General features: G+C 38.3%; 1 protein-coding gene across 3 annotated transcripts in view; it reads right to left on the bottom strand.

Moving 5' to 3' along the window:
* Positions 1–4,974: 4,974 nt before the first annotated feature.
* Positions 4,975–26,698, bottom strand: part of ell2 (elongation factor for RNA polymerase II 2) — a 52,150-nt gene continuing 30,426 nt past the window's right edge. For 2 of the 3 annotated variants that reach the window (XM_066711815.1, XM_066711818.1), the window contains exons 6-12: positions 26,547–26,671; positions 26,141–26,276; positions 24,114–24,708; positions 13,005–13,071; positions 12,464–12,635; positions 8,847–8,891; positions 4,975–8,630 (exon numbers count right to left, since the gene is read on the bottom strand). In XM_066711815.1, the coding sequence (XP_066567912.1) occupies positions 8,514–8,630; positions 8,847–8,891; positions 12,464–12,635; positions 13,005–13,071; positions 24,114–24,708; positions 26,141–26,276; positions 26,547–26,671 (1,257 nt within the window). In that variant the 3' untranslated portion in view covers positions 4,975–8,513. The remainder of the gene's footprint in view (positions 8,631–8,846; positions 8,892–12,463; positions 12,636–13,004; positions 13,072–24,113; positions 24,709–26,140; positions 26,277–26,546; positions 26,672–26,698) is intronic. The other variant, XM_066711816.1, reaches the window with a different exon arrangement.

Below are 26,698 nucleotides of genomic sequence, written 5' to 3'. Positions count from 1 at the left end.
GCAGCGAAAAGTTACTAACAAATAGAAAGGTTGTCCAAGCTTATGCACTGATACAAGCCACTGAGAATAAGATACAGGAGATTTCAATGAAGAAATAGAACAGCTACTTGAGAAAGGCAGGACACACTCTAAAATCATCATGGGAGACTTCTATGCAACAATCTGAACACTACAACACGATGAGACATCAATGAAAGAGAAGATAAATTAGTGGAATTTAAGGAGAACAAACAATTTTTCACTCCAAGAAAAACCCAAACAGGAAATCAACCTGGAGAATTCCCAATTGAAGGAAGAATGGAATTGACTACTTCTTAACAAGCAAAAAAAAAAAACCCACAGATTGCACTGTCCCTAATGCAGAATCCATATCAGTATGAAAGAGGAAAGAAGAAAATTAATGAAGAAATCAAAGTCATCAATATTATGAACCTCAAAAAAACTTGGGAAGCACAGCAATTTGTATTTGATTTTAGTAGTTTTAGTTGACTACTATCAATGAAAACCTCACCAGTTGAAATGGGAGTAAAATTATAATTATCTGGTTACCAGATGGAGCCTTAAACAAGAGCCGAAACAAACACAGTTAGAAAAGCCCTATCCTGGTGTAATTTGCCAATCAAAATATTTTCAGTTCTTCTCGCCTGCGTGATAGTGATCAGACTGTATCCTAAATATTACAAATATGACAACATATTTATGTTTTTGTCTCCCTTTACCAATATATATTTATAGTATAGGCTAATTTAGTTTTTATCCTCTAAAACATATAAATTACACTCACCTAAAGGATTATTAGGAACACCTGTTCAATTTCTCATTAATGCAATTATCTAACCAACCAATCACATGGCAGTTGCTTCAATGCATTTAGGGGTGTGGTCCTGGTCAAGACAATCTCCTGAACTCCAAACTGAATGTCTGATTGGGAAAGAAAGGTGATTTAAGCAATTTTGAGCGTGGCATGGTTGTTGGTGCCAGACGGGCCGGTCTGAGTATTTCACAATCTGCTCAGTTACTGGGATTTTCATGCACAACCATTTCTAGGGTTTACAAAGAATGGTGTGAAAAGGGAAAAACATCCAGTATGCGGCAGTCCTGTGGGCGAAAATGCCTTGTTGATGCTAGAGGTCAGAGGAGAATGGGCCGACTGATTCAAGCTGATAGAAGAGCAACTTTGACTGAAATAACCACTCGTTACAACCGAGGTATGCAGCAAAGCATTTGTGAAGCCACAACACGTACAACCTTGAGGCGGATGGGCTACAACAGCAGAAGACCCCACCGGGTACCACTCATCTCCACTACAAATAGGAAAAAGAGGCTACAATTTGCACAAGCTCACCAAAATTGGACAGTTGAAGACTGGAAAAATGTTGCCTGGTCTGAGGAGTCTCGATTTCTGTTGAGACATTCAGATGGTAGATTCAGAATTTGGCGTAAACAGAATGAGAACATGGATCCATCATGCCTTGTTACCACTGTGCAGGCTGGTGGTGGTGGTGTAATGGTGTGGGGGATGTTTTCTTGGCACACTTTAGGCCCCTTAGTGCCAATTGGGCATCGTTTAAATGCCACGGCCTACCTGAGCATTGTTTCTGACCATGTCCATCCCTTTATGACCACCATGTACCCATCCTCTGATGGCTACTTCCAGCAGGATAATGCACCATGTCACAAAGGTCGAATCATTTCAAATTGGTTTCTTGAACATGACAATGAGTTCACTGTACTAAACTGGCCCCCACAGTCACCAGATCTCAACCCAATAGAGCATCTTTGGGATGTGGTGGAACGGGAGCTTCGTGCCCTGGATGTGCATCCCACAAATCTCCATCAACTGCAAGATGCTATCCTATCAATATGGGCCAACATTTCTAAAGAATGCTTTCAGCACCTTGTTGAATCAATGCCACGTAGAATTAAGGCAGTTCTGAAGGCGAAAGGGGGTCAAACACAGTATTAGTATGGTGTTCCTAATAATCCTTTAGGTGAGTGTATGTCTGCTGGAAGTGTTTATGAAATGACATACTGTAATACACATGGATATATATATTTTAATATATTTTTCAACATGTCAAGAAAATTTAATTTATCATAATTATTTGGAGTGATTACATGAACTGGGACAGGACATAAAGATTTTGTTTGTACAGAAGGTGGCGCTGTTCTGAAGGCTAAAAAAATGCGTGAGGCTGAGCATCTGATGCATTTCAAATACATAAAACCCAGGGCCCAGTTGTTCAGAAGTAATCTGATTGGATTTTGGCTATTGGATTGGATCAAATCTTGAAAATGGGTTGTTCAAAAGAAAAAAAGGATTCTGAAATTGAATTAGATCACGTAATCCAGTCTTGGTTTTGATCTGGATCCAACCTTCAGTATGTGTTGTTCAAAACTTTTTAGTAGGATTGGGATACGCTTGATCCAGAAAATCAGGATTATCCTGATCCCAGCAGAAAGGTGGATTCACGGTGGATTTCAGGAACAAAATGTAATAAAACTTTTAAATTGGTCAAATAATACAACATTTATATCATGTAGTATATATACTTTTATTTATATTTTGCACTTGATTTGTTAAACCGTTACAGTGATAAAGTAGAAAAAGTAGACCTATGACGTCTTTCAGTACAGTAAATTAAAAAAAAAAAAAAAATTGTCCTCATAAAATAATCCCCCAAAACAGCTGTCAATATCAAACAAAAATAATATATTTAATTTTAACTGTCATTCATCACTGTATATTAATTACAATGACACAACATGAACCAGTCAAAAGTAACTTCTAACAATTGCATCCTTTTTTGCACGTCCTGTCAGTCCCTCATTCTGAGAGAATGCCGGAGGTTGTTCTGGGTCTTCAACAGGCCCAGGTGCATTATAAACGTCATCACAGAGAAGGACATTGTGCCTGGTAGCGATGTTGTGCAGGACAATACAGCCAAGAACTCTGAACGTTCTTTATTTTGTTAACTTTTGGATATTTTATGATTTGAAACACGTGTTCAAAATATTCAATGTATTTGTGAATAATGTATATTTGTTTGTTTTTATTTATTTGTTGTGGGTCAGATGAGGGGTCTGTTTAAAAGAAATTGAAAATGGAAGGGAATGTTTGTATTGTTTTATTGTTCTGTTTTCTGTCTCTTCAAATAAAACACTTAAAGTGACCCCACGCTGACTATTCTACCTGTTGTTCTTTACATAGCTAGTAGCCTACATTGGGATGTGTAGTCCCATTTAGAACACTGGTAATCCGGATTTGGTAATTTTGAAAAATTTGTATCTGGATCAGGGTGATCCAATCCAATGTTGCTTTGAAAAACCAGCACAAAAGTAAGAAGGATTACCTGATCCTGGATAGCAAAACCTTGGATTTGCAAATCCAGATTATTCTGATCCAGATTAAACTTTTTGAACAACTGGGCCCAGGTGATTAATTACATCCCTATAAATTGTGTGTGTATGTATGTATGTATGTGATGTACTTATTATCAGTTACAAGAATCCTCTGTAATGTATAATTATCCCTGTATAATGCACATACATTTTTGAGGGCTCAGTTTTTTATAATGGGTTGGGACACTGAAGTTCATAGGCCTAATCTGAACAGTATTTCAAGTAAAGTTACGCATCAGCCACTATTGCTTTTTTATTATCAACACGGCCTGAACCCAATAGTCGTTTCCCTCTGGTCCACAGTGTATTGATTATGTATTGCAGCAGAATGTTATTTAGATTTTGCTCTTTCAAATCAATTGCTTGTGTTCAGTGCACTGCAGCAGTTACATAACTTTCTATTAATAATAGAAGGCTTCTATATCAGACATGAATATAATGGTCACAGAGTGTCTGTCCAGCTTCTCAATTGTACCAAAGCAGGTGGAGTTTCCTGAAATTCTGCTGCTGACAATTCACCACCCAGATTGTCAGAAAGTTGATGTCCACAAACTCAAGGACAGGCCTGTTCCCCAGTAGCTTTTTTTTCTTTCCAGGGTTTCCAGTTCCTGTGGTGAAAACTGAGACACATTGCTTGGAGGGTATTGACATATATTGGAAAGTATTGACATATATACATTAAAAAAATAATAATAATAAAATATATATATATATATTCCTTCCCCCAAGTAGGGTCAGAAACTACAGATGCCTTCCTCCGATAATGGATATGAAACATACCTCTACACTCTGCCTTGTAGTCATCTGGGATATCAATCAATACATTTTTGTTACCCTTCACAGGTTTGCTTCACAGAATAAAAGCACAAATAAAACATTAGACATGGAGGAGAGAAAGACAAAAGCTACTGTATGAGACCTATATGTATGAGACAAAATACATCTCTGGTGGTTCACAGCTTAAAGCCTAGACCTAGAGGTTGCCTCTTCTCCTGGCAATGTAAATATAAAATAGAATAGGCTAGACTCAATAGGCTAACTTTGACTCTGAATTGCTTATTGAAAATGTATGGAACATTCCCCTCTATAAATTTTTTTTTTTTTTTAAATTCCCTAGTCACATTTAACTGGGTGGAGTAGAGTGGTTATCTGCCAGGGAAGAACAGGAGCTGGGAGATGATAATGATCACAGACTGTTTTTAATACTGTCTGAGTCCTTCAGTGGCACACCTAGCTGAGCCAGCACATTCGTCTGACATCACCATTTAACTGCTGGCCTGTGGGAAACCGCAGACTGTTGTCCTCTCTCCTGGCAATAGCAAGTAATAATCACCAAACAACCTTTTCCTATGATCCATTTACAGATCTTACTACAGTGCAACAGGTGGCTTTGACCTGAGCAGGTATCACAGATGCCCTTATATCATACTACATTAAGAATTACATTTAGGTATGGACTCAATTAGGGTAACACAATTACAAGCCTAGGGGAGAAAAGCCCTCCCTTATATTGCTACTTTGAAATTCACACTTGGCATCCCCAATCCCAGATTAATTCAAAACAAGACAGACTGAAGTTGTTCACATTTTTATTGAACTGATGAAATACATAGTCTGGAGGGCAGGATTGCAACAGATGCCCTTCTGCCCAGTTTCAACACTTCTTTCCAAATTCCTAGCTGCCCCAAACAGGAAGATGACGGCATCACAAATCAATACTAGAAACATCTGTAGATGTTGAAAAACTTCCAGAATTTAGGAGAGCAAGAAACACTTTTTTTTTTTTTTTTTAAATAGACATCCCCTCTGAATCCAGTCATTTTATTTATTTATTTATTTTAATCTTGTAATTCCTTCACATTTCTAAAATCGGTCCCAATTCCTGTCCTTGAAAACTCTTCCTGGAAAACTTTTCAAGTGCTGGCTTCAGTGCATGTCCATCAGATGCACAGAAGGACAGGGATTCAGCTACATGTGTGCAAACTATTAGCACTGTAGACTTCAAAGCCTGTGGTAAGGAATGGCAAGCCAGTTTTTTTTTTTTTCAGCATAAATCAATTATCAAGACAGAAGAGAGCCAGTCACACAGTGTTATCGGTTAAACTGAATCAGAATGGAATGAGTACAAACAAAGGTGCAGTACCCCTATTTACTTATGGAAAAATAGGCTTCAATATCTTATTCAGGGTAGGGGGGTAGTAGTTTGAGAGAGAACTTCTAAAGCTCTCAATACCAAAATTAAAATTCAAACACCAGCAGGGGGTGGGGGCAATGGACCGAAACATTGCATATTTTGAGAAAAAGCTATTTTTTTTTGTTTGTTTTGTTCTTCTATGCTGTCAAACATTTAATTCCTTCGAAGCATATCACATCAAGGAAAAACAAAGACCAAAAAACCCTAACAAACTCATTAAGATAAACTTTTTGTTTAGAGATTTTTCTTTAGGATGGCACCAGTGAGAAATGTCTGGCTATTTGAGCAATCATATACAGACTACCAAAGCCTTGAACTAGGCAAGTTCATTAATTGCTGGGAAATTGACATTTATATGCTGATCATTAATAAGACTTATGTGAAGAGGGTAACAGCAGCTCTCTCTCTTATGAACAATCCATTTAAAAGTTTAAAGTTTAAAATCTGGTGGCTAGCAAATAGATACAGTCATAATGATTCAACCTCACCACCCCACCCCCTTTAAACACAAGTAGCCTACACTTTAAGAGAAACAAATATCTGAGCATCTCTCCTTGGCAGCGGTTATTATACATGATACTGTCTGGATCAGCATAATCTCCAGTTCTGGGATATTCATTTAACACTGTAAACCAGAAAAGAAAAAAAAAAGAAAAAACACTAAGAGACAAGTCAGACCGGATTCAAGTCAAAAGATGAACTGGCACCCCCAACCCCTTCCCCAGTGTTCTGGAGGGATATCAGAAAAACTACAACATTTTAGTTTTAAAATCTATAAATCACAGATTCACTTAAAGTTGCATATCTCTATATAATCCTGTGACCCAGCAATTAAGTGCAACATCAGTTACAAAATATCTGGATCTACAAGGTTCTGTACAATCCTGATAGTTATTTAGGACCCTTTCAATTAAATTAGGCTCTTCAAGAATTGAGACTATAGCCCAGGTGGAGGTTCTCTTTCCAATTCCTTAGTGTGACTTCACAAATAAATACATAAATAAATAAATAAACAATAAATAGAATAAATACTTATTTTACATCCTTCTTGCTACTTGTCAAAAAGGGCAAGAGAAGCTCAAGACAGGTGAGTAATCAAGATCTTGCAGAGTCTGAAACAGATGACACCAGACAAGAGGGGTCTCCTCAACTCTGTCTTTTTAACCTCTGCAGGGATGCAGTACAAATTCAGAACTACTGCAGTATCATGGTAGGTGTAATATAACAATATAACAATCCACACAAAATCAGGATTTAACCACTCCACTATCATATTATGGGGCCAGTACCAGAGGGAAAACCGCAGATTGAAAATAAATTTGTGCATTCTTCTGCTTGGTTTTGTAAATCCTTTGGTTTCACAGAAGTATTTTCTGGCTTACGGTGTCAACAAAGTCACACAGACTGGAGATGCATAGTTTTATTTGAGAAAACCAAGAACATTTTTGGCAAACATTCTAACATTTAGCTTTGTAAACATAATGCTTCCCTTATTCAGTTGGCAGACTTATCATGAAACAATGAAAACAAAAGACAACACACTTAAACTCATCCATCCCAGTAACAATGTTCCCATATAAATTAGTTGTGATTTCAAAAGAAACACTTGGTTTAAATACAGAAAACAGCATGAATTGAAATGAAAGTTTGTGCTATTTGATGATCATACTATATTATAATTAAATACATCTGCTCTGAAATTCCTGGCGACCAGGAGGAATACATTTGTTAAATATACATTTTTTTATGTAGGCGACAGCATATAATTTGCATATAATTTCTCTTTTCAAAAATAATATTTAGTATAATACAAATGTCTCCTACATAATACACTTTAAGTTTGTGTTTCAAAACTATAGATTTAAATCTTTGTAATCAACTTTTCCTTCGTTAATAAAGCTGATAAATGGATATGCTCATTTCAACAGAGAAACAAGCTTAGAGGAAAAAGACAAACCCCAACACTCACTTGCCAGTTTAGTCCTGAGTATCCTGGCATACGGGGAGTAGCAGCAGCTTTTTTCTTATTTGAAAATAAGCATTTTCTCCTGTTCTTTTCCCTCTCACACATGCACTCGCACGCGCACGCACACGCAACACAGGCGCGCTTCAGGCATCCACACTACTCACAGGCCACTGGTCTCTCCTAGGCAGTCTGAGAACTAGGAGGCAGTGGGTATTAACTGGTTTAACACCAAGTGTAAATAAGCAAACACTTTAAGGCAACCTTTGCAATGAGGGCTTGACAAATTGTAGCATGTAGATTACTCCACTGAAATACAGACAGGCACTTTAGTGCCTTGTGGCTACAGTCTACACCCTCCATAGTTACATTTTTAATTGAATATATATGTATAAATGTATGTGCAAATTGCTTGTGAAACCTAAAACCACTTAAGGCAAAAAGGTCTGCATTGCTTAGAAAGATAAAAAGATGTACTATATATATATACACACACACACATATGTATGTATGCATGTATGTACGTGTATATATATATATATATATATATATATACACACATACATATATACATATACACACACACACACATATATATACATGTATATACACATACATACACATGTATTAGATGTACACAGATCTTTATTAACTTTAACACCTTAATTTTTGGTTGTTTTTGAACACCCTTCCTTCAAAGGTTTGCTGCATTAGCAGTTTCTACATGCAAATTGAGATCATATCTGTCGATTCCACACTGCAACAGTGCTGATTCTATGTTGCAGAATACTTTCAAGAAACCAAGTACCTAGGAACCCCAAGGGGGGTAAATGTCTCAGCAAGAAGTATGAAGTAAATTACATATATTTTTTTAATAAATAGGCTTCTCTTTCCGTTACTGGTTTTATCCCCTTTTCCCAGCTGATGGAGTTGGACTGGAGTGTGTAGAAGGTTCTAGTGCCAGGACTGCGTTCGCCGCTGGTCAAACTCTGCAATCACTCTCTTTATGTGTGCCAGCTTGTTGTGGAGATACTCACAACGGCACTTCTCCTCCTGGTAGTTGGGACTGCTCTATAAGCAGACAAATACAGCAAGATTAATACACCTGCAGCAGCCTGGACATTATATAAACAAACATTTAGTTCCATATAAAAATCTGAATACAAAAAATATATTTAATATTATATGCTCTAATAACAGTTTTAAAGTTAGAATGCATGGATAATACACTTCTGTTATAAAGACATTTGCATTACATGTAGGGATTAAAACCCCTTACTAACTCACCTCTTTCATTTTCTTGTATTCTTGCAATACTTCTTCATGTATTATCTGAAAGTATAACAAAACAGTTCCTCAGGCAAGTTTGGATCCTGTACAGTTAATCATTTAGATGTAGGGTTGTGCCGGTAAATGTTATACAACCTCACTGCGTTGAAAAATGTAATGTCGATACAATTTAAAGTATTTTATAATATATATATATATTTTAAATACATTGTAGCGATTCTGAAGCGTTGTGAAGGGCCTTTTAGTGATGCCGTAAGGCTACTGCACTGCAGTGTGGGAGATCGCAGTTCGAATCCCACCGATGCCACTCCATGAGCAAGTGCCAAGTGTCATTCTTCTCAGAATTATAGCCTTGGGTATTTTTTCCTTTTATAGTCATCTTATTTTTTACCATTGTAGGCTATTTGTTTTGAATCAGTATTTTGTTATGCTAGGAAGTGTGTGTTTACATGGGGTGTGACAAGCTGACTTCTAGTTATTCTTCACAGAATCTGCAGAAAGCCTGAGCATTCATTAGCTACATGGTAAGATTCTGCGCAGAATGACCGTTTTTGTGTAGTGCAGATTTCAGCAGTTCTGCACAGATCTGCAGAATTCCACCAATTCCATTTCCTGCAGAAATCTGTTGACATGACGTGAACGCACCCAATGTAAACAAGCCAACAGTGTGATCCAATCTGGGCATGGGAATTTTCTGTAGGAAGTCTGCTTACAGGCATGTAGCCAGAGTTATCGATAAAAAGTGGTGTGATTAAAGTAGGGCTGCAACAAACTGTTTTGATAAATCAATTAATCTGTCGATTACTACAATTAATCAGATAAAACATTTTTTCCAGCATTAAATGCAAGTGATTTTCCTCATCTTGCACAATGCTCTCTTTAAAACAACTTTTATGGTACTTATAAAAACCAACAGAAAATGTATGTTTTTTTGAAGTGCACATAGGAACAGGTTTTTACATTGTTCTCAAAACATCTGTTTTACTCTTCAGTTTTGATAAATAATGTAAAATTAAGAAAACATTAAATTAAGTGTTTACAGGCTCTTCAATATCAAATAGCTTCAACTGCAATCCAATACTGCATTGGTTCTCAAACTGGGGTCCGTGACCTCCAAGGGGTCTGGCAGGTGGGGGTCCTCAGCCAAAATCTGGGCGGCAAAGGGGTCCCTGGGTCCAAAAGGTTTGGGAACCACTGCAATACTGGACTATGGAGCTAAAATGATTCTGATATTTTTCTGAAATTAGACTATACAAGTATGCAGAGTAGCACAATATTTACATTTACATGCACACTGGATGTGATGATGCATCCGATCTTTACGTGCGTGATCAAAATAAGTGTGCATATTCTCTTTCCCACCTTGCACACTGACTGGGAAATGAGTTTGATTCGATCAGATTTTGTGCGTTAAAAATAACATTGACCAATGAAACACGAGAGGAAGATGTAGATTGGTGGAAAAGCTCATCTGTGTGTCTAACCACAAATAATTATACAACAGAGCAAATACAGACCGACAATATATGGCAAACTACCGCGGATGAGCTGGGCATGAATGGTACCTACTGTCTGATGTAGCTAGAATTCTAGAAAGTGGTTTTGCACAGATAAACAAAAATGTGACTTACATTATTTACAAAGATTTGCACTTTCAAATAAAGTTTAACATTGAAACATGCACTCTGCTCGTCTCTTTATGGTGAGATGCAGTTTGTGTAAAAATTATGTAAAAGCTCCTTATTTTGTCAGCAGCCCTGTGGCAAACAAACTTTTTCAATTCCGATATATATATTTATATTTTTAATTCAATATTTATGGCACCAATTTGATCCCATAGTTCAAGCCTTCTGCAGCACTGCACCACAGCTGTGCAATGCACTTCCAGAGGCTCTGAGAAGCACCCCTACACTTGATAGTTTTTAAGTCACAAACCTTTTAACATGCTTTTTTTGTGCAAGGTGGCTAAAATGCCATTCTACTTCCCAGCCTCTGGGGACAGAGGGGAATATGTAGTCTTCTAACCATATAGTATAGCAAAGTAAATGGGAGAGGGAAGGAATTCGTTGACACTTTGGGACATGCTTTGTTGACAGTTATAAGTTTAGTTTAAAGACATTTCTTAAAAATCACCTTTTAAAAATGTATCTAAGGATCTGTTAGTTCTTTAAATCCTCTTAGCCTTTATCACTTGCTCCCCTTTATTGGATAACCTGCTTGTTTTCTTGATTAATTTGTTTTGCCTGTATGTACTATAATGCTGTATTGCCGATCTTTTTACTTAGTCTGATTTTAGTCTTGCTTGACTTGTAGTAGCGTGTGGGTATGATAAGAGCTTGTTATAAATAAAATGTATTGTAGTTGAGGAGGTAAAAAACAGACATAGCTTATGAGACGCGCACCAGTTCAAGAAACTGGAAAGGCCATGTCAGATGAGGACAAGTGACACATCGGATCCAGTGCACAACGACCTGTACCATGCGGAGACCTCATCCTCTGAACACGACTTACATGACTTTCCATAGGTGTAGCTGCAGCCTACGGCATCCTTCATGTTTCCCCACACGTAGCAGCTCTCCAGGTAGACCAAACTAATCGACAATGAAATTTGTTGCCAATGATTTTAGATAGTATTATTGATTTTATCGATTTGTTGTTAAAGCACTACAGTTGAAAAACTGTAGAATTTAATGAAAGGCTGTTTGGAATCATTGTAAGACTAAGTAGTATTTTACCTAAAATCAAACGAGACAGTAAGTTACCAGGTTTCTCTTTATGTAGCTAGTGAATTGAATATGTACTGTATCTTATTTATGATTTATTAATAGTTCTATTGGGGTTTTATGTAATTTGTAAGTGAATACGACAGTTATTTTTGTTTTTAGCACGTTACGCGTTGACTAATTGGTGGCAATTAATTATCAGTGATGAATTGTCACTGGTGATGAAAAGCTTGTGACATATCAACCAGGTACTTTAGGCTCCATTCAAGAATTGTTTTTAAACAAATAGTGAAAAATTATCACTCCGATGTGATTGTTAAAGCCCAGTTGTTTTAATATTTGAATCTAAAAAGTGCATTTCAAATGCTCCTTTTAAAGTTGGGACTTTTACATAACACTTTAATTGTATTGTCCTTGCACATCATCCTTTTAAATCTTCATTTTTCTCTGTGTTGCTATGATAATATTACCTTTAGTTTGTATTTGTGTAGTTCAGCCATTTGATTGAACAAATGGACCCAAGAGTCCTCCTACATTCAGGAAATCACCAGGCAACCCCCGACAGGAATACCGGGCACCAAAGTAAAATTTATATCAATAGTAAAAATCTGTTACCGGCAAAGCCCTATTTAGATAGACTCCATTTAAACTAAAAGAATACTTCTTAACAACCATTTAATAAACCGCAATTATACTTTATAATCCCCCTCACCCACTTCACAAGTTCAAGACTGTTGAGACAGACAAGGCAATATCTATATAATACTAAATAAACGAAGAAATTAAGGACAACTGTCATATGTACCACTCCCCAGGTGATATTCAGGAAGCCTCCTTCTACGAGACTTCTGAAGTGTGAAAGTCAGGATGACACCCATACGCAGCCTGTACCTGATACTCCTTGGTTCCAGGAAAGAGGCGTTTCCGTTCTGCATCAAGCTTCGCAAACCTGCGGGTCACATTGTCCACCCGGGCGTGCAGGCTCCTGTACTCCTCATACTCGGCATTAAAGTCGTTTTTGTAGCTCTGCCGCTGATTGAGGGAAACTACTGCAGTGTACTTGCTATGGGATCCAATTGAAGGGCCAAGAATATAAAGAGGGGGGGGGGGGGGGGGGGGGGGAAGAATAGAGTGGGCTTCAATAAGAAATATTTCTGTACACTCAAATACATAATTTATTATAAATAGAACCCATTGACTAGATTATGGAGACTCATTCTCTGTTCAGTCTAATTATGCGATTAGATGTACTTGGTCTTTGAAAAATACATAATTGACATCTTTGATGCACAACCATACACAAAATAATTATTTTTGTTAACATTTGGAATAATTATTTGGAAACACAGCTCAGAACTCTGTGGGCTTGCTTACAAATAACTTCCACACTAGTGATTAAAGAGCGAGAACGCAGGTTAAAGAGAATACATACATCAAGTAGTCGGGTGTTTCCGTTGTTGAGGAGAGTTCGGTGGAGTGGGTGCACTGATCTTTTGATTCTGTAAGACAACAGAAGGTCTTTTATTTACATCAACTAGGGGAGGGGAAAGAAAAAAAAAAAAAATCCTCCAGCCAAGTCACATTGTTTAGCTCAGAGATATGGTTGTGCTGGAATGAAGTGGCAGATGTTATGGAGGATTTATGAAATGTTTTTATACCACTTCATCACATATGGTTCTGAAACCTGATCACTGGGCTAAATGTTACAGTAACTGCGGTCGACACGAAGCATGGACAACTTTATGCATGGAATAACAAGAGATGGAAAGTTTTGGTGCCATGAACAAACAAATGTGACAGAGTGAAAATGTTAAAATGGCAAATGGGCCAGACATTGCAAGAACAGACCAAAAACGGACAAAATAAGCTATAGAATGGATCCCAAGAGATTAAAAGACCTAGAATTAGACACACAAAAGATGGGAAGATGAAATGAGCAGACTTGTTTCCAGGTCACAAGTGCAAGTGGAAATATTTTGGGCAGGCCTTTATTCAGCAGTGGATTTACAAAGGCTAATTAGAGAGATGAGAAATGTATATAGAGCCTTGCAAAAGTATTTAGACCTTTTCACAATTTACACGATTTTGTTGCTTTAAAGCTTGCAGTCATGACACTTTGAAGAACCTACTGCACACATTGAAAGCAAACCAAAGAAATAAGTAAATTGATATGTAACATTTAAACAAATAATTAAAGTCATGATTGCATAAGTATTCGAACCCTTTGGTGTGGCGAATGTAAATTAATTCAGGTGCACAAAATGACCTTAACAAGCCACACAATTAGTTGAATGGCCTCCGTCTGTAATTACCATCTGTAATAGTGGTTCTTGTGATTTCAGAATAAAAACACCTGTGTGAGGTTCTTTGGTCAGGTAGTGAATTTCAAGCAAAGACTCAACCATGAAGACTAAGGAGCTTTCAAAGAAAGTTGGGGGAAAACAATTGAAAAGCAAGCCTCAGTAAAATGGTAAAAAAAAAATACTGAAGTCTCTTCCCAACCATCAAGAAATAGAAGGTGCATTGCACCACCCAGACACTGCCATCTCTCCAAACTGAGCAGCCAGGCAAGGAGGGCACTGTTGAGGAATGCCACTGTGAAACCAACAACAACTTTGAAAGAGATGAGATGGGATGTGTGTGCATCAGCCTACAATATACAAAACATTTAACCTAACTAGCCTGCAAGGTCCTGCAAAAATGAGACCACATTGAAATGTTTTATTCTAAATGCCAAGCTTTACGTTTGGGGAAGACCCAACACAGTAGATATGACAGTCAACAGCATCCCTACAGTCAAGTCTGGTCGTGGTAGCATCATACCATGGGGATGTTTCTCCTCAGCAGGGACTGGGAAAGTTGGTCAGGATTAAAGGAAAATGGATGGAGAAAAGACAGGACAATGAAACAAACTGCTGTTTGAAAGTGACCGCCAAGCAACTTGAGAGCATTTAATAAATTAAAAAAAAAAAAGGGCAACCTGGAATAATGAGATTGTTTAAGACACGAGTTTAAATTTAGCTGAATTCTGACATTTAAGCAATCCCACATGGGCTATTTAAAATATGCACATACAAAATAAGTGGGAGGGGTTGATCACTACTGACTTTGTTGCATGCACATGATTATGTGGACAAGTTATATATATGCACACAAGGCGAGTTGCAATTGCATAGTGTCATAAGCACAGATTTCTCAGTCACTCTGTAATATGGACCAATTTGGCCATGCAATATAGTTCTCCCACAGAACCATCACTTCTGCCATGTTTTGTTCACATTATAACTAATTTAAGTTCCTTTTTAACATTCTATTTTTATAACTCAAGTAATTAAAATAAGATCTGATGTTGCAGACACTATGCAAGGGGAGGGGGGGCAGTCTGCAGTAATAGATCATGTGCTGTGTTTTGCATAATTGTTTTTAAATTTACTGATAACTAACTTTTTAAACACCTCAATTCATACAAACCAAAGCGACTGCTGCAGATTGCAGTTTTTACTATCCCTGGATATAAATTGTAGTTGGCTTTATTAACAGAGAAAAAGATAAATGGGAGTAAACTAGATTCTAGAAACTTTGTCTACGATGTAAAACGGTAGTTTTATACAAGAGTATTGTTGAATGCAAGCAGTTCAGCATGTTAATATATAAACACATTTTAAAGAATTGCAGCTTTAAAGAGCTTGATTACTTTTCTCATTTATGAGAGGGTTTTGCATTTGACCTGACAGGAAGGTCAAAGGTCATCAGAAAGGGCATTTTCAGCCAGGCATGGGTTCCTATGTGTGTTCCATAGTAAGTATAAGCCTAAATGCAATATGTAAGGAATTAGGAGACAGTTCTCGTTTTGACCTTAAAGAAAGGTCGCCATGGAGGACATTTTTGAACAGACCACATACGTGTTCTTCTTCGAGTTCTATAGCAATCATTAGCCTATCTATACTCTTTAGGACAATATAAACAAGTATTGACTGACCCTTAAAGAGAGGGTCAAATGTCAAAATCAATACAACTGTAATTTATTGTAATATAATAAAAGTTTGTTTTCATTCATAACTTGAAGGTTGCTATCTGCTATTTATTTGTACTATAGCTATGCTACACGGAGAAGACAAGTCTGTAGTTTTTCAGCAATCTTGGATCCAGCCAGCTCGAGGACAGTTTTCCAGGTCTCGTCCTTGACCTTGACCTCAGGGTTATGGCCTCGCTCCGAGGACATGGTGTTAAAAATTGCTCCCATGTAATTTCTCATACGGATAACCGATTACAAATGTTACTTTACAGTTTTTATTTGTTGTTGTTGCAACACACCAGCACATGGGAAGAGAAAAGAAAAAGGTGATTTACTTTTTATTTTTTTTGTGCTAGTTATAACAGTTTTCCCTGTCTGGAAATACCACACTGGACTAATCTTATTTATTTGTCATTTCTTATTTGTATTTTTTTTTTTTTTTTATAATGGAGACTGAAACAAAAATGTTTAAATGTGTTTTCACATTTCTGCATCAAAGTGCCAAACGTCTTAAATGCAAGGAGAAGATTGTGGCGACGAAAGGGACCATGTCTGGATTTACTTAGCAATTAACCGATTGTACCCCTCTTTATGAAATGTATATTAACGACTTCAATAAATCAAATGTGAATGTAGGAAACCTCTACATTTCCAAAGGAATAGCACACTTTACTATTCCTACGTATAGAAATCCCAATGTGACATGGATGTTTTACAGTTTTCGGGCATATCCTCTTATATGTTACTAAATATTTGAATTAAATACCATATACAGCGTTTCAGCTGTAAACTCCTCAAAATGAGTAAGTTATAAATACGTTCTCCTCCAACTGGACTGCAGTTTATGCGGTAGGATATAGCCTACTGAATATAATAGCCTATAGCCAACAACCTGGGCTTTGTAATCAAGTTAGTCATTTTGAAAATTATAAAATCGTGTTGATTGCTGAAACACGTGATTTTCTACACATCATATATTATAATTATTTTATTACCAGATTTGCACCAGATATAGCTTTTCTGCCTGTCCTGATCAGCTCGGCAAAGTTTCTAACTTTCCTGTGGATTTCAATCTTGATCACCCAGAAAACCAGGTTTCTGGATCAATGCTTTGATTAGTCACCCGTTTGATCATGAATGCCAATTAGTGTAGGGCACTGTATTGCTGGAAAGCATGCTCTCTGCATTGATACACAGCTGTAATAATGGAGCCATTTCAAAGCGCTTTCACGTTGCATAATATGTCATTTAAATTGTGTTATTTTTACAACTGGCTATTTAGGTTTTATAATTGTATAAGTCTGTGCAGATGTGCACAGACTTATACAAGTTTACACAATTTGTGTGAAGTTTATTGTATTACTTTTTCATGTTTAGCCTATATGTGCTTATTTTGAAAAAATAAAAACATTCATTGTCAATGTAAATTCAGTGTTTTATCCAACTGTTTTTAATTTTCGTCACACTGCTGTTTTATAAAGGAGCCACACATTATGCGAGTGCTGTGGTTGTATGTACGAAATGGTGGTTTTAGTGTTAAAAATAATTAAACAGAAAATATAGCCTACTAAAATGTTTATAGATGCATATATTTAAATTAAATTGAAACCAACCTAAAACAAGCCATCTAGTCTATTTGCAGTCAATTATGCAAGTGATTTTTTTTTATTTCTAATTCGATAGTCGCAACAGAGCCATTTCCTTTATAAAAGGAATCATACATCTAAGGATTAATTACTTAGCAGATTACCTAATCCAGGGCAATTTACAATTAAATACAAAATATACATACGTAATTATAAATACAATAAGAGCAAGGAATTGAAGTACTCAAGTTATTGTATATTGTAATTTATTGTATTTGTAAGAGCAAATAAATATTATATTACAATGCAAGTATCATTACTCAAATAATACAAATAATAAACCCAGTGGTTCCCATTAATTAACTGTTTTGTCCTGCCAGTTTCAGAATTAACCCAAAATATATATATATTTTTTACTCTCATAAGAAACATACAAGATCGCTTTGTGCTCTGCACCGTCGATCCAGCAAAGGACCTCTAACTCGCAGCCAGTCTCTCCTCTCCCCTTGCACATGAATGAGAGAGGACCTTCGGCAGCAAATGTGAACGCTTGAGTCTCGCATCTAAACACTTGTAATGCATCGGTCCAAACACATTTTGAGGTGACATTGTTTGAGGTAATGGTTAGGAATGTGCATGACATTTTGACTATTGATAATTCCACAGCTGTTGTCCACGATTATTCGAATTGTCGCAAGTTCCAGTGAATACAAAATAAATAGAAATAGCTGGCTGTGTATGTGGCTTAATATTAAAAAATGTGTTTGTTGTTCCTCTTTCCTTTTCTGTCATTGCTAGCATCCCAGTTATAGATTGCGGTAGACAATTTACTTTGTCAAAGTATATCCATGCAGAACTTCTCTGTGAGGAAGCCATTGATTTCCACAGATATGCGCAGATATGCAGAATTCCACTGTTCCCATTGGTGGAGCTGCGCAGATCTGCGGAAATCCCTGCTACACAAAGTTACGTTCTAGTTTAGCCAATCACAGAAATAACAAATCCCACCCTCCCATCAATCTTCATTACAGCTAATTTAGTGTCCAAATGCGGGATGCAAACTTTGCATTGATGTGGGTGCGCCCCCCTCACTGCGAATTTTTGTTTTCTTCTCTTTAATTGACTGCAGTGGAATGAAAACACACTTTAAATACACCAGTAGAACACATGACAGCTTTTACTTAATTTCATTGGTGGCTCAAATGTAGGTTTTTTTTTACAAAAGCTAAAAATTTTCCTAGATCTAGCCTCTTTTCCTCTCAATGTGCATTTAACTTTAAATTTACAAAATCACGTGGGGAAACAATGAAGCCAGTGTGTGTGTGTGTGTGTGTGTGTGTATATATATATATATATATATATTTTTTTTTTTTAATAGCCATGTAAAACATTACCATATTGGACAAATGATTCTTGAATTTGGATATAGTAATGTATTTTGTAGCCTAAATAATAATTAAGATCAAAGACATCCGCAAGCTCTTCAACAGTCGCCCCCCCCTCCTCTCCCATCTCGCCCAAGTCTCCCACCAATCAAGCTTCCTTTTCTTCATTCTCACCTCTCTTGGACTCTGAACTTTCCTCTCTCCTAGGTCACAAACCCACAACGTGTGCTTTGGACCCTCTCCCCATTTGCCTCTTCAAGCGGCTACTCCTGATCTACTCCCCTTCATTTCCTCCTCCTCATTCCTCTCTTGCAGTTTCCCCTCTGCATTTAACAAGCTGCGGTCATCCTACTCCTCAAGAAACCAACCCTTGACACCACCTCTCCTCAGAACTACCACCCTGTCTCCCTACTCCCCTTCCTCTCAAAGACCCTGGAGCGCGCTGTCCACCATCAGCTCGCATTTCTTTCCCATCACTCACTTCTTGATCCTGTGCAATCCGGCTTCCACAGAGCTCACTCCACAGAGACTGCTCTCCTGGCAGTCACTGACTCCCTCAGCTGTGCTCGGGCAGCCTCCTTCTCCTCAGTCCTCATCCTCCTCGATCTATCTGCAGCATTTGACACCATCGATCACTCCATCCTCCTCTCCTGCCTCTAGGACCTTGCAATCTCTGGGACTGCTCTCACCTGGTTCTCCTCCTACCTCAACGACCAGACCTACCAAGTGACATGGCGAGGTTCCTCATCCACCCCCCAAACTCTCCTCATAGGCGTACCCCAAGACTCCTTCCTGGGCCCCCTCCTGTTCTCTCTCTACACTCGCTCCCTGGGCCCTCTCACTGCATCCCATGGTTTCTCTTACCATTTTTACACAGATGATGCCCAGATCTTCCGGTCTTTTCCCTCCTCTGACCCTCTCATCCTCTCTTGCATCTCTTCCTGCTCGTCTGCCATTTCCACCTGGATGCACGCTCACCACCTCAAGCTCAACCTCTCCAAATCGGATCTCCTATTTTTTCCCCCCTGTTCCTCACCTTCTGCTGACCTCTCCATCCCCTTGGAATCTATGACACTCTCCCTCTTCTTCTGCTAAGAACCTAGGAGTCACCCTCGATCCTGTGCTCTCCTACACTCAGCACATCACCATGCTGACATGCACCTGCAGATTCTTCCTGAGCAACATATACCGAATCCGACCCTTCCTCAACAACTACTTAACTCAGCTGCTCGTCCAGTCACTGGTCCTCTCCCGCCTGGACTACTGCAACTCCCTCCTGGCCGGCCTGCCTGCAACTACTTCCCGCCCGCTCCAGCTCATCCAGAACTCTGCGGCTCATCTGGTATTCTCTCTGCCCCGATTCGCACATGCTACTCCACTGCTCTACTCCCTCCACTGGCTCCCGATACTTGCATGCATTCAGTTCAAGACACTGACACTCACCTACCACTGTGTCGACTAGACTGCACTGAGTTACCTGCAGACCCTTGTCTCTCCATACATCTCCTCCAGACCGCTGCGGTCTTCTGGTTCCAGAAGACTAAACCTGCCTCCTCTCCAATCCCCCACCTCCAGAGCCCGCTCCTTTTCATCCCTGGCCCCTAAGTGGTGGCACGACCTTCCCATTGAATTCAAAACAGCAGAGTCCCTGACCACCTTCCGGTGATTACTCAAGACATCTTTTCAGACTGTACTTGTAATTTAGCCATTTATTCTCTTGTAAGATTGGACTTATACAATGTTTTGTCATACTCTTGCCTTTGCATTACTAGCACTTGTATTGTTTATTTTGATTTCCCCTATGCTCCCTCTGCCTTAGCTCTTAACTTTGACTTAACATTGTCTGCTTATCAGCTTTTACAATCTAGGATGTGAGACCTTATGTTGTTTACTGTATCTCATATACATGTGTACATTCTGAATTTGTAAAATGTATGATGCCTTGAATTGCACTGTATTATTGCACTTTGTATTGCTCATATTTTGAAAGTTGCCCTAGACAAGGGCGTCTGCTAAGAAATAAATATACAAATACATTATTGCATTTTTTAAGGTGAGAAATGGGAATTAAATGTCAGATATTACTATTATAACTGGAATATATATTTTTTATACAGTAATCTGAAGTATTGTTAGTAATTTAAGCAAGTTTTTCTTGTGAGCAGTGTAGTTCTGAATGAATGTTCATCTGGTCAACATTTAATTTGCTGCGTTTTCTACTCTGATGAAGTACAGTAAATGTAAACTCTTTACTTTTACTTTAGCTCTTTTAGAGTTGTACAAATTTGATTAGAACCGTCTACATCTAACCCAATAGATAAACTACATGACTGTGGCTTTGTCGTTTAAAATCATTGACCTTGTCCAGCCTTGGCCTTGGCTTGGCCTTGGCCTTTTGAGTCCTAGCCTTGAATCCAAGACTTTGTTATCCAAGTTATGACATCTGAATTAACAGAGTTTACAGAGATAATAGACGAAAGAGTACGCGTTTATTGACAATGGGCTGGGACTTATAGATTTATATAGTTTACTTATTGGTTGATTTCAGTTTTAACAAGATTTGACCTGTATTTTATTTTACCAAGTCAAAAGTGAGTCTAAAATGCTTGATCGTGTAACGAAACTCCATGTGCTAAAACAATTATTAAAAGTTTGTAATCCTAATGTTACCGATAAAAGATGGAGACAATTACCCTGCTAACACAATGTTGCCACAACGTTGTAGTAATGTAATTTATATTGCCACAACGTTGTGTGTTAGGTGGGTAACACAGGTGATGCAGGTGAGACTGATTGGTCTATAATTTCCTGGCTCAGTTTTGTCCCCTTTCTTGTGGATTGGTATGACATTTACCGTCTTCCAGTCAGTTGGCACTCCTGTTCTAAGTGTCATTTGGAATATTTGAGTTAGCGGCCTATAATTAATTTCCCCAATTTCTTTCAGTACTGTTGGAAATATACCATCTTGCCCAGGTGATTTGTTTGTTTTTAATTCCGTTAATGCCTGTAGTACCTCCTCCTCATTTATCCTGATCTCTCTTAGGGTTTGACTGGACTGATTGTTAACCTGTGGCATGTTATCTATTTTTTCTTTTGTAAAAGCCTCTGTGAAATATTCATTTAGAACATTTGCCACATCTTATTCATTTTCCACAATATTTTTGCCCTTTATCTGTTTCACTTCCTCCTTTATTGACCTATTGCTGTTTTAGTACAGGCACTGTGGAGTAGTGGTTAGGGCTCTGGACTTGTATCTGGAAGATTGTGGGTTCAAATCCCAGGTAGGTTAGTGTTGTTGTAGCCTTGAACAAGGTACTTCACTTAGATTGCGCCAGTAAAAATACCCAGCTGTATAAATGGGTACAAATGTAAGTCACTAAATGATAATATAATGTAAGGTAGTATTGAAAAAAGCTCTTTACATTAGATTTAGCTCCAAGAGCTAGGTTTCTTTCCATTTCCCTCTTTGCTTTAATGATCCCTTTAAGATCTCTTTGCAACTCAACATATTCTTTTTAGTTTGTTTTGTCCCTATCCCTTTTGTATCCCTTAAACTTCATGTTAAGTCCAATAGCAAACCACATAAGCGCGTTCAATCTGAAGCCTTATATTTATAAATAATTATATAAATGGACTGTTTCAGTGCATGCTGTAATACTCCATATTATCACGGTTTATGGAATACCTAACTGATACTATAGCCTAACAAACTAAAATGAATTAAATCTTTCATGTTGTATTTGTGGCATTTCAGAATGTTTTAATTTGTCGCTTTAAATGCATGTCTTTGCAGCTTCACTATTAGATTGGTAGTTGGGCCAGTTGGTTTTCATTTCCATTGAGTAAAAAATTATAATACAAAAAAAAAAAAAAAAAAAGTACAATCACACTCTCATGCTCCTGCATTGTTGTCATCTGAAAACCCAACTATCTTTCATCCACAGTATCTGACGCCATTCACCTGGTATTGCAGGGTATTGTAGTGGCTACACACCCAAGCCGTGCCAGGCCAGCTCAGCTCGGTTCTGGCACAGCTCAGATATGCCAGTGGAAAAGGGGCACTATTGACCATGGAGGTTCAACAAAGCAATCACATCTTGGACTCTGAAATTGATTTTCTAATTTGCACACTAACTCTCCCCAAAACATCCACCAAATGGCAGGAAAGCAAAAGTATATTTCATACTACTAATGATGATGTCCTGTCTGGCTTTTCTTTCTGCAAAGGTACATACTGGCTCAACAGCTGGATTTAAGGGAGCTTAAATCCAGCTGTTGAGCCAGTTCATGCTCAATAGATATTGTCACCAGTCCATACAGTTATTGTTCAGTTATTGTTGAGTGAAGGTAGTTAAATCTTAAAATCAGCTTTAGTTTTGAAAAACTGCACGCACCACGTTGCACCCGATCTGACTGTCAGTCATGAGTGCATTCATGGGACGAAATCAACACCAAATCAGCCTGCTGGAATGGTACTGTTTGTACCCCCAAGTGGTCCCATTTGGTGATTACGAACATATTGAATGGTGTTCATAGCATTCACACTGTACTTGATCAGTATATTTAACTCATATTTCACCTAATTCCAGAATGTTTACCACTTCATTATTACTTTCTCCCATATTTTTCATTAAAATAATTCTAACCTGTCAGAGGCCCCCTGGCCTGTCACTCTGCTGAGTCCCACCTTCAAGCAGAGGTACATGACCCACCAGTGAAGTGAGGTTTTGGAACAGCACTTTATAAGATGTCTGATTGGTTACTTGCCTTTAGAAGGCAGGACATATACACTACTTTAGTTTTGAAAGGTTAGTAACTTCCTCAATGGGCAAGACCATGTTTAAATAATAAAAAGAAACGTGCATGTTCAATTTTTTTTCATGTCACAAGAAGGTGCTGGAGTGCTGCTTAGAGATCCCAGAGCACAGACAGTTTCAAATTAAGCCCTTGTTGGTGGTGTTTATAACAAAAGATTTGAAGCCCTATTCAACTGTTGAAGATTCAGATTTTCAGGACATGATTAAAATGCATTAGCCACGTTATGATGTCCCTTTTCGTATCCACTTTAGCAACAAGGTAATTCCCGAGCTCTATGAAGAAATGCGTGGGAGAATTGAAAATGAATTGGCCAACACACCCTATGTAACTCTCACCACAGAAAGTTACCTGACTGACTGCACACTACATTTTGGAATGGGAGATGAAAAGCTCAGTGTTACAAACACGGCCCCTTTATGAGAGCCACACAATTGCATATTTAGCTGATGCAGTGATGAAAGCAGCAACTTTTTTTTTTTTTGGGCCAAATAAAGAGAGTACGTTTACTTTGGAATTAGCATTGTTTTTTTCCACCAATGTACCAAATATATACTGAAACTAACCAAAACAGTGACCCCAAAACTGTGACATAAACCGAAACATTCGTTTTAACCGTTACACCCCTAATCCTGAAACAGTGCACTTTTCAAAGAAGCCTCCAAATATGTTATTCATTGCCATTGCTCTCTCCCTTCCTCCACCACCACGGTTACAATCTACATAGAAATGTCATGTACCTTCTTTGTCAGAGCTCGGCGTTTTCTGTATCCTGGGTGTGCCTCCACCACTCTCCAGACGCTGCTTTTTCCTAGGGATTTCCTCAACCTGTTCAGCCTCGTGCCGGTCCTCCCGCTCCTTCTCCTTGTGTTTTTTGGATTTATTTTTGGGTTTCTTGCTGCTCTTGGGGCCATAGCCCAACACCAAGGGGGGAGTCTGCTTGGTGCAGTCAGAGGCAGGGACGGGAACCTCCGATGCAGTCCGAGATGTGTACTTCTCCGGCTGGTCCTCCAAAGAGATCTGGTTGCGGCTAAAGCCATCCCCGGGCAAGTCCTGCGTGCCACGGCCCTCTGGTGTGCTTGGGGAGTTGGAATTGGAGCTGGTGGGCACAGGGGGGTGGGACACGGGGAGATGGGTTGGTGGGGGTAGTGGCAGGGGGCAAGGGCAGGCAACAGCAGAGGCAGCAGATGGAGGTGGAGCAGGAGGGGCTGATTTCTCTTCGTTAGAAAGAGGCAGGTAGTCATTTGGGGTTGGCAGGACACGGTTGGTGAGGTGCGAGATACGGGTCTTCTTGGGCATGAGAGGGTCAATGAAGTCAAAGTCTACAGTCCGCTTCTGACGAGACAAAAAAAAAAAAAAAAAGGGGTCAGTTTGGGTGAGCACCACAGGTTAGGACAGGGACAGTTGAGGCTCTCCTACACTGAAGTCCATAATCACACCCTGTGCTGACAGCTAATTTCTGCAACTACAGAGTATACAGAAAATGACTTAAAAGATTCCTGATACGCTATGGAGGCAAGGTCAGATACCTTGTCTGACCACTAAGCAATTTAAGTGGTTCCTCCCTTCCATAAGTGTTTGGAGTTTAATGTTGGCATAAAATCATGAATGAATATATACATGAAAAAGGCTAAAAAGAATAGTGCATTAGATCTCAGTGAGAAGGCTGATACAATGGCCTTTTCTTTAAAAATCTAATTTTACAGTACTGAGAAAAAGGGAATACAAGTACATTTGCACTTATGTTGTAAGTCGCTGTGGATAAGGGCGTCTGCCAAGAAATAAAAATAATAATTTGGTAGGTTATGTAACAAAATTAATTTTCAAATTAGATTAGAAACATTCTGCATTGATCGGAGTAGTGATATGGTCAGGACGATCACCTTGACACGTGACTCATGCAATTAGACATTGCAAAAATGTTGGTTTTATATCACTGCCTATACTTACGGACTACCCCACCCCCAAACAAAGCAATGGTGCATTTGTAGTTAATGTATTTATACAGCACCTTGGAAATGCATTCAACATAATTACATGTTCTGTTGCATACTCTAATTCAGAAGGAACATTCCAAAGTTTCAAGACCAAAAGGAATTTGGAACAAACTGTAAATTAGATGGTGCCAACTTGCATACCACCAAAACTCCACAGACTAATGCATCTCTCCTGTTTTGGTTCATTAAAATTGGTTGGTTAATCATGAATAAAGCTCTTTAATATTTTAAAAGTCTGATTTGATGGTAGTTTTGTTTTTCCTGGCTAGGCACTGCAACAGAGAAAGTGGTTTTCCAGGAATTGCTAACATGAAGGAATGACAAGGGAGAGAGAGATGAAGGAAAAAAAATACAGTATAATTGTAAATCTTGAAAAACTACTCATTTTTGCATTTATTATAATTAAATGTTAATTTGGATTCATGTTTTTTCTGACATAGTGAACGAAAAGACACAAATTTGCCTGTTTTCTCATTGGAAATGGTTACAAAATATCTGGACTTCAAAATATCACTGTCCTGCTCACAACAGCAAAGTTAGTGGGGAATAATAGCCATTCTCTACACTTTTAAGGCATAAGCAATAAGGAAATAACACTTACTATTGTTACATAGTGTAATCAGTCTAAAAAATAAGAATGACAAAACTTCATTAAGTTACCATAGTGGTAGACAGGTTTTCATCTTTTAAATAAAGCATTTATCTCTAGCAAGAATTACTACTTTTGTGCACTACAGACAAAGCTATAACTTTCACAAAGGCCAACGCACTAGGGTACCGGTACAGAGTTCCGCAGCAGCAGAATTTACCCGAGGAGATCCAGAAATGGGCTCCTTTGGTGGACTTGTTAGGAGAGATTCTGACTGGCTGCTGCCACCAATGGAATTATACGGAAGGCCAGCTTTACTGCAGAGAAAGAATTAGAAAAACATTTTTGCCTGAACTGACTAATTGCATTATAAAAATATGAGTGTGGATCATTCAATAGTTTATGAACAAGATTAATATAATCATGCACAGTATGATTTTTAAAGAACACACTTTGATCTAAACACTAAGACGAGGAGCTCAAACAGCAGCAGTTATGTTTTTCCATGAAAAAATATGACTGAATCTCAAAAGCTGATTGTGGTAAAGAGTAAAAATCGGGGGCATTTCCATGCAGAACTGATTTACCGAGCTAGTATGCGCTCCAGCAGCAGCCTGTCCTCTTGCGAATAGCCAGGCCAGTCCTTCTGGATCTCTTTATACATGTATTCCTTCAGTGTGTAAGAGTTGTCCTTTGAATTAAGATTTGCAACCTGTGTTACACAAAGATAAAGACAAAA

Source organism: Amia ocellicauda, chromosome 8, assembly GCF_036373705.1.
Source record: "Amia ocellicauda isolate fAmiCal2 chromosome 8, fAmiCal2.hap1, whole genome shotgun sequence".
In the NCBI taxonomy this organism is placed as follows: Eukaryota; Metazoa; Chordata; class Actinopteri; order Amiiformes; family Amiidae; genus Amia; species Amia ocellicauda.
The sequence above is the reverse complement of the archived record's forward strand: the minus strand, read 5'-3'. Positions and strand labels throughout refer to the sequence as shown.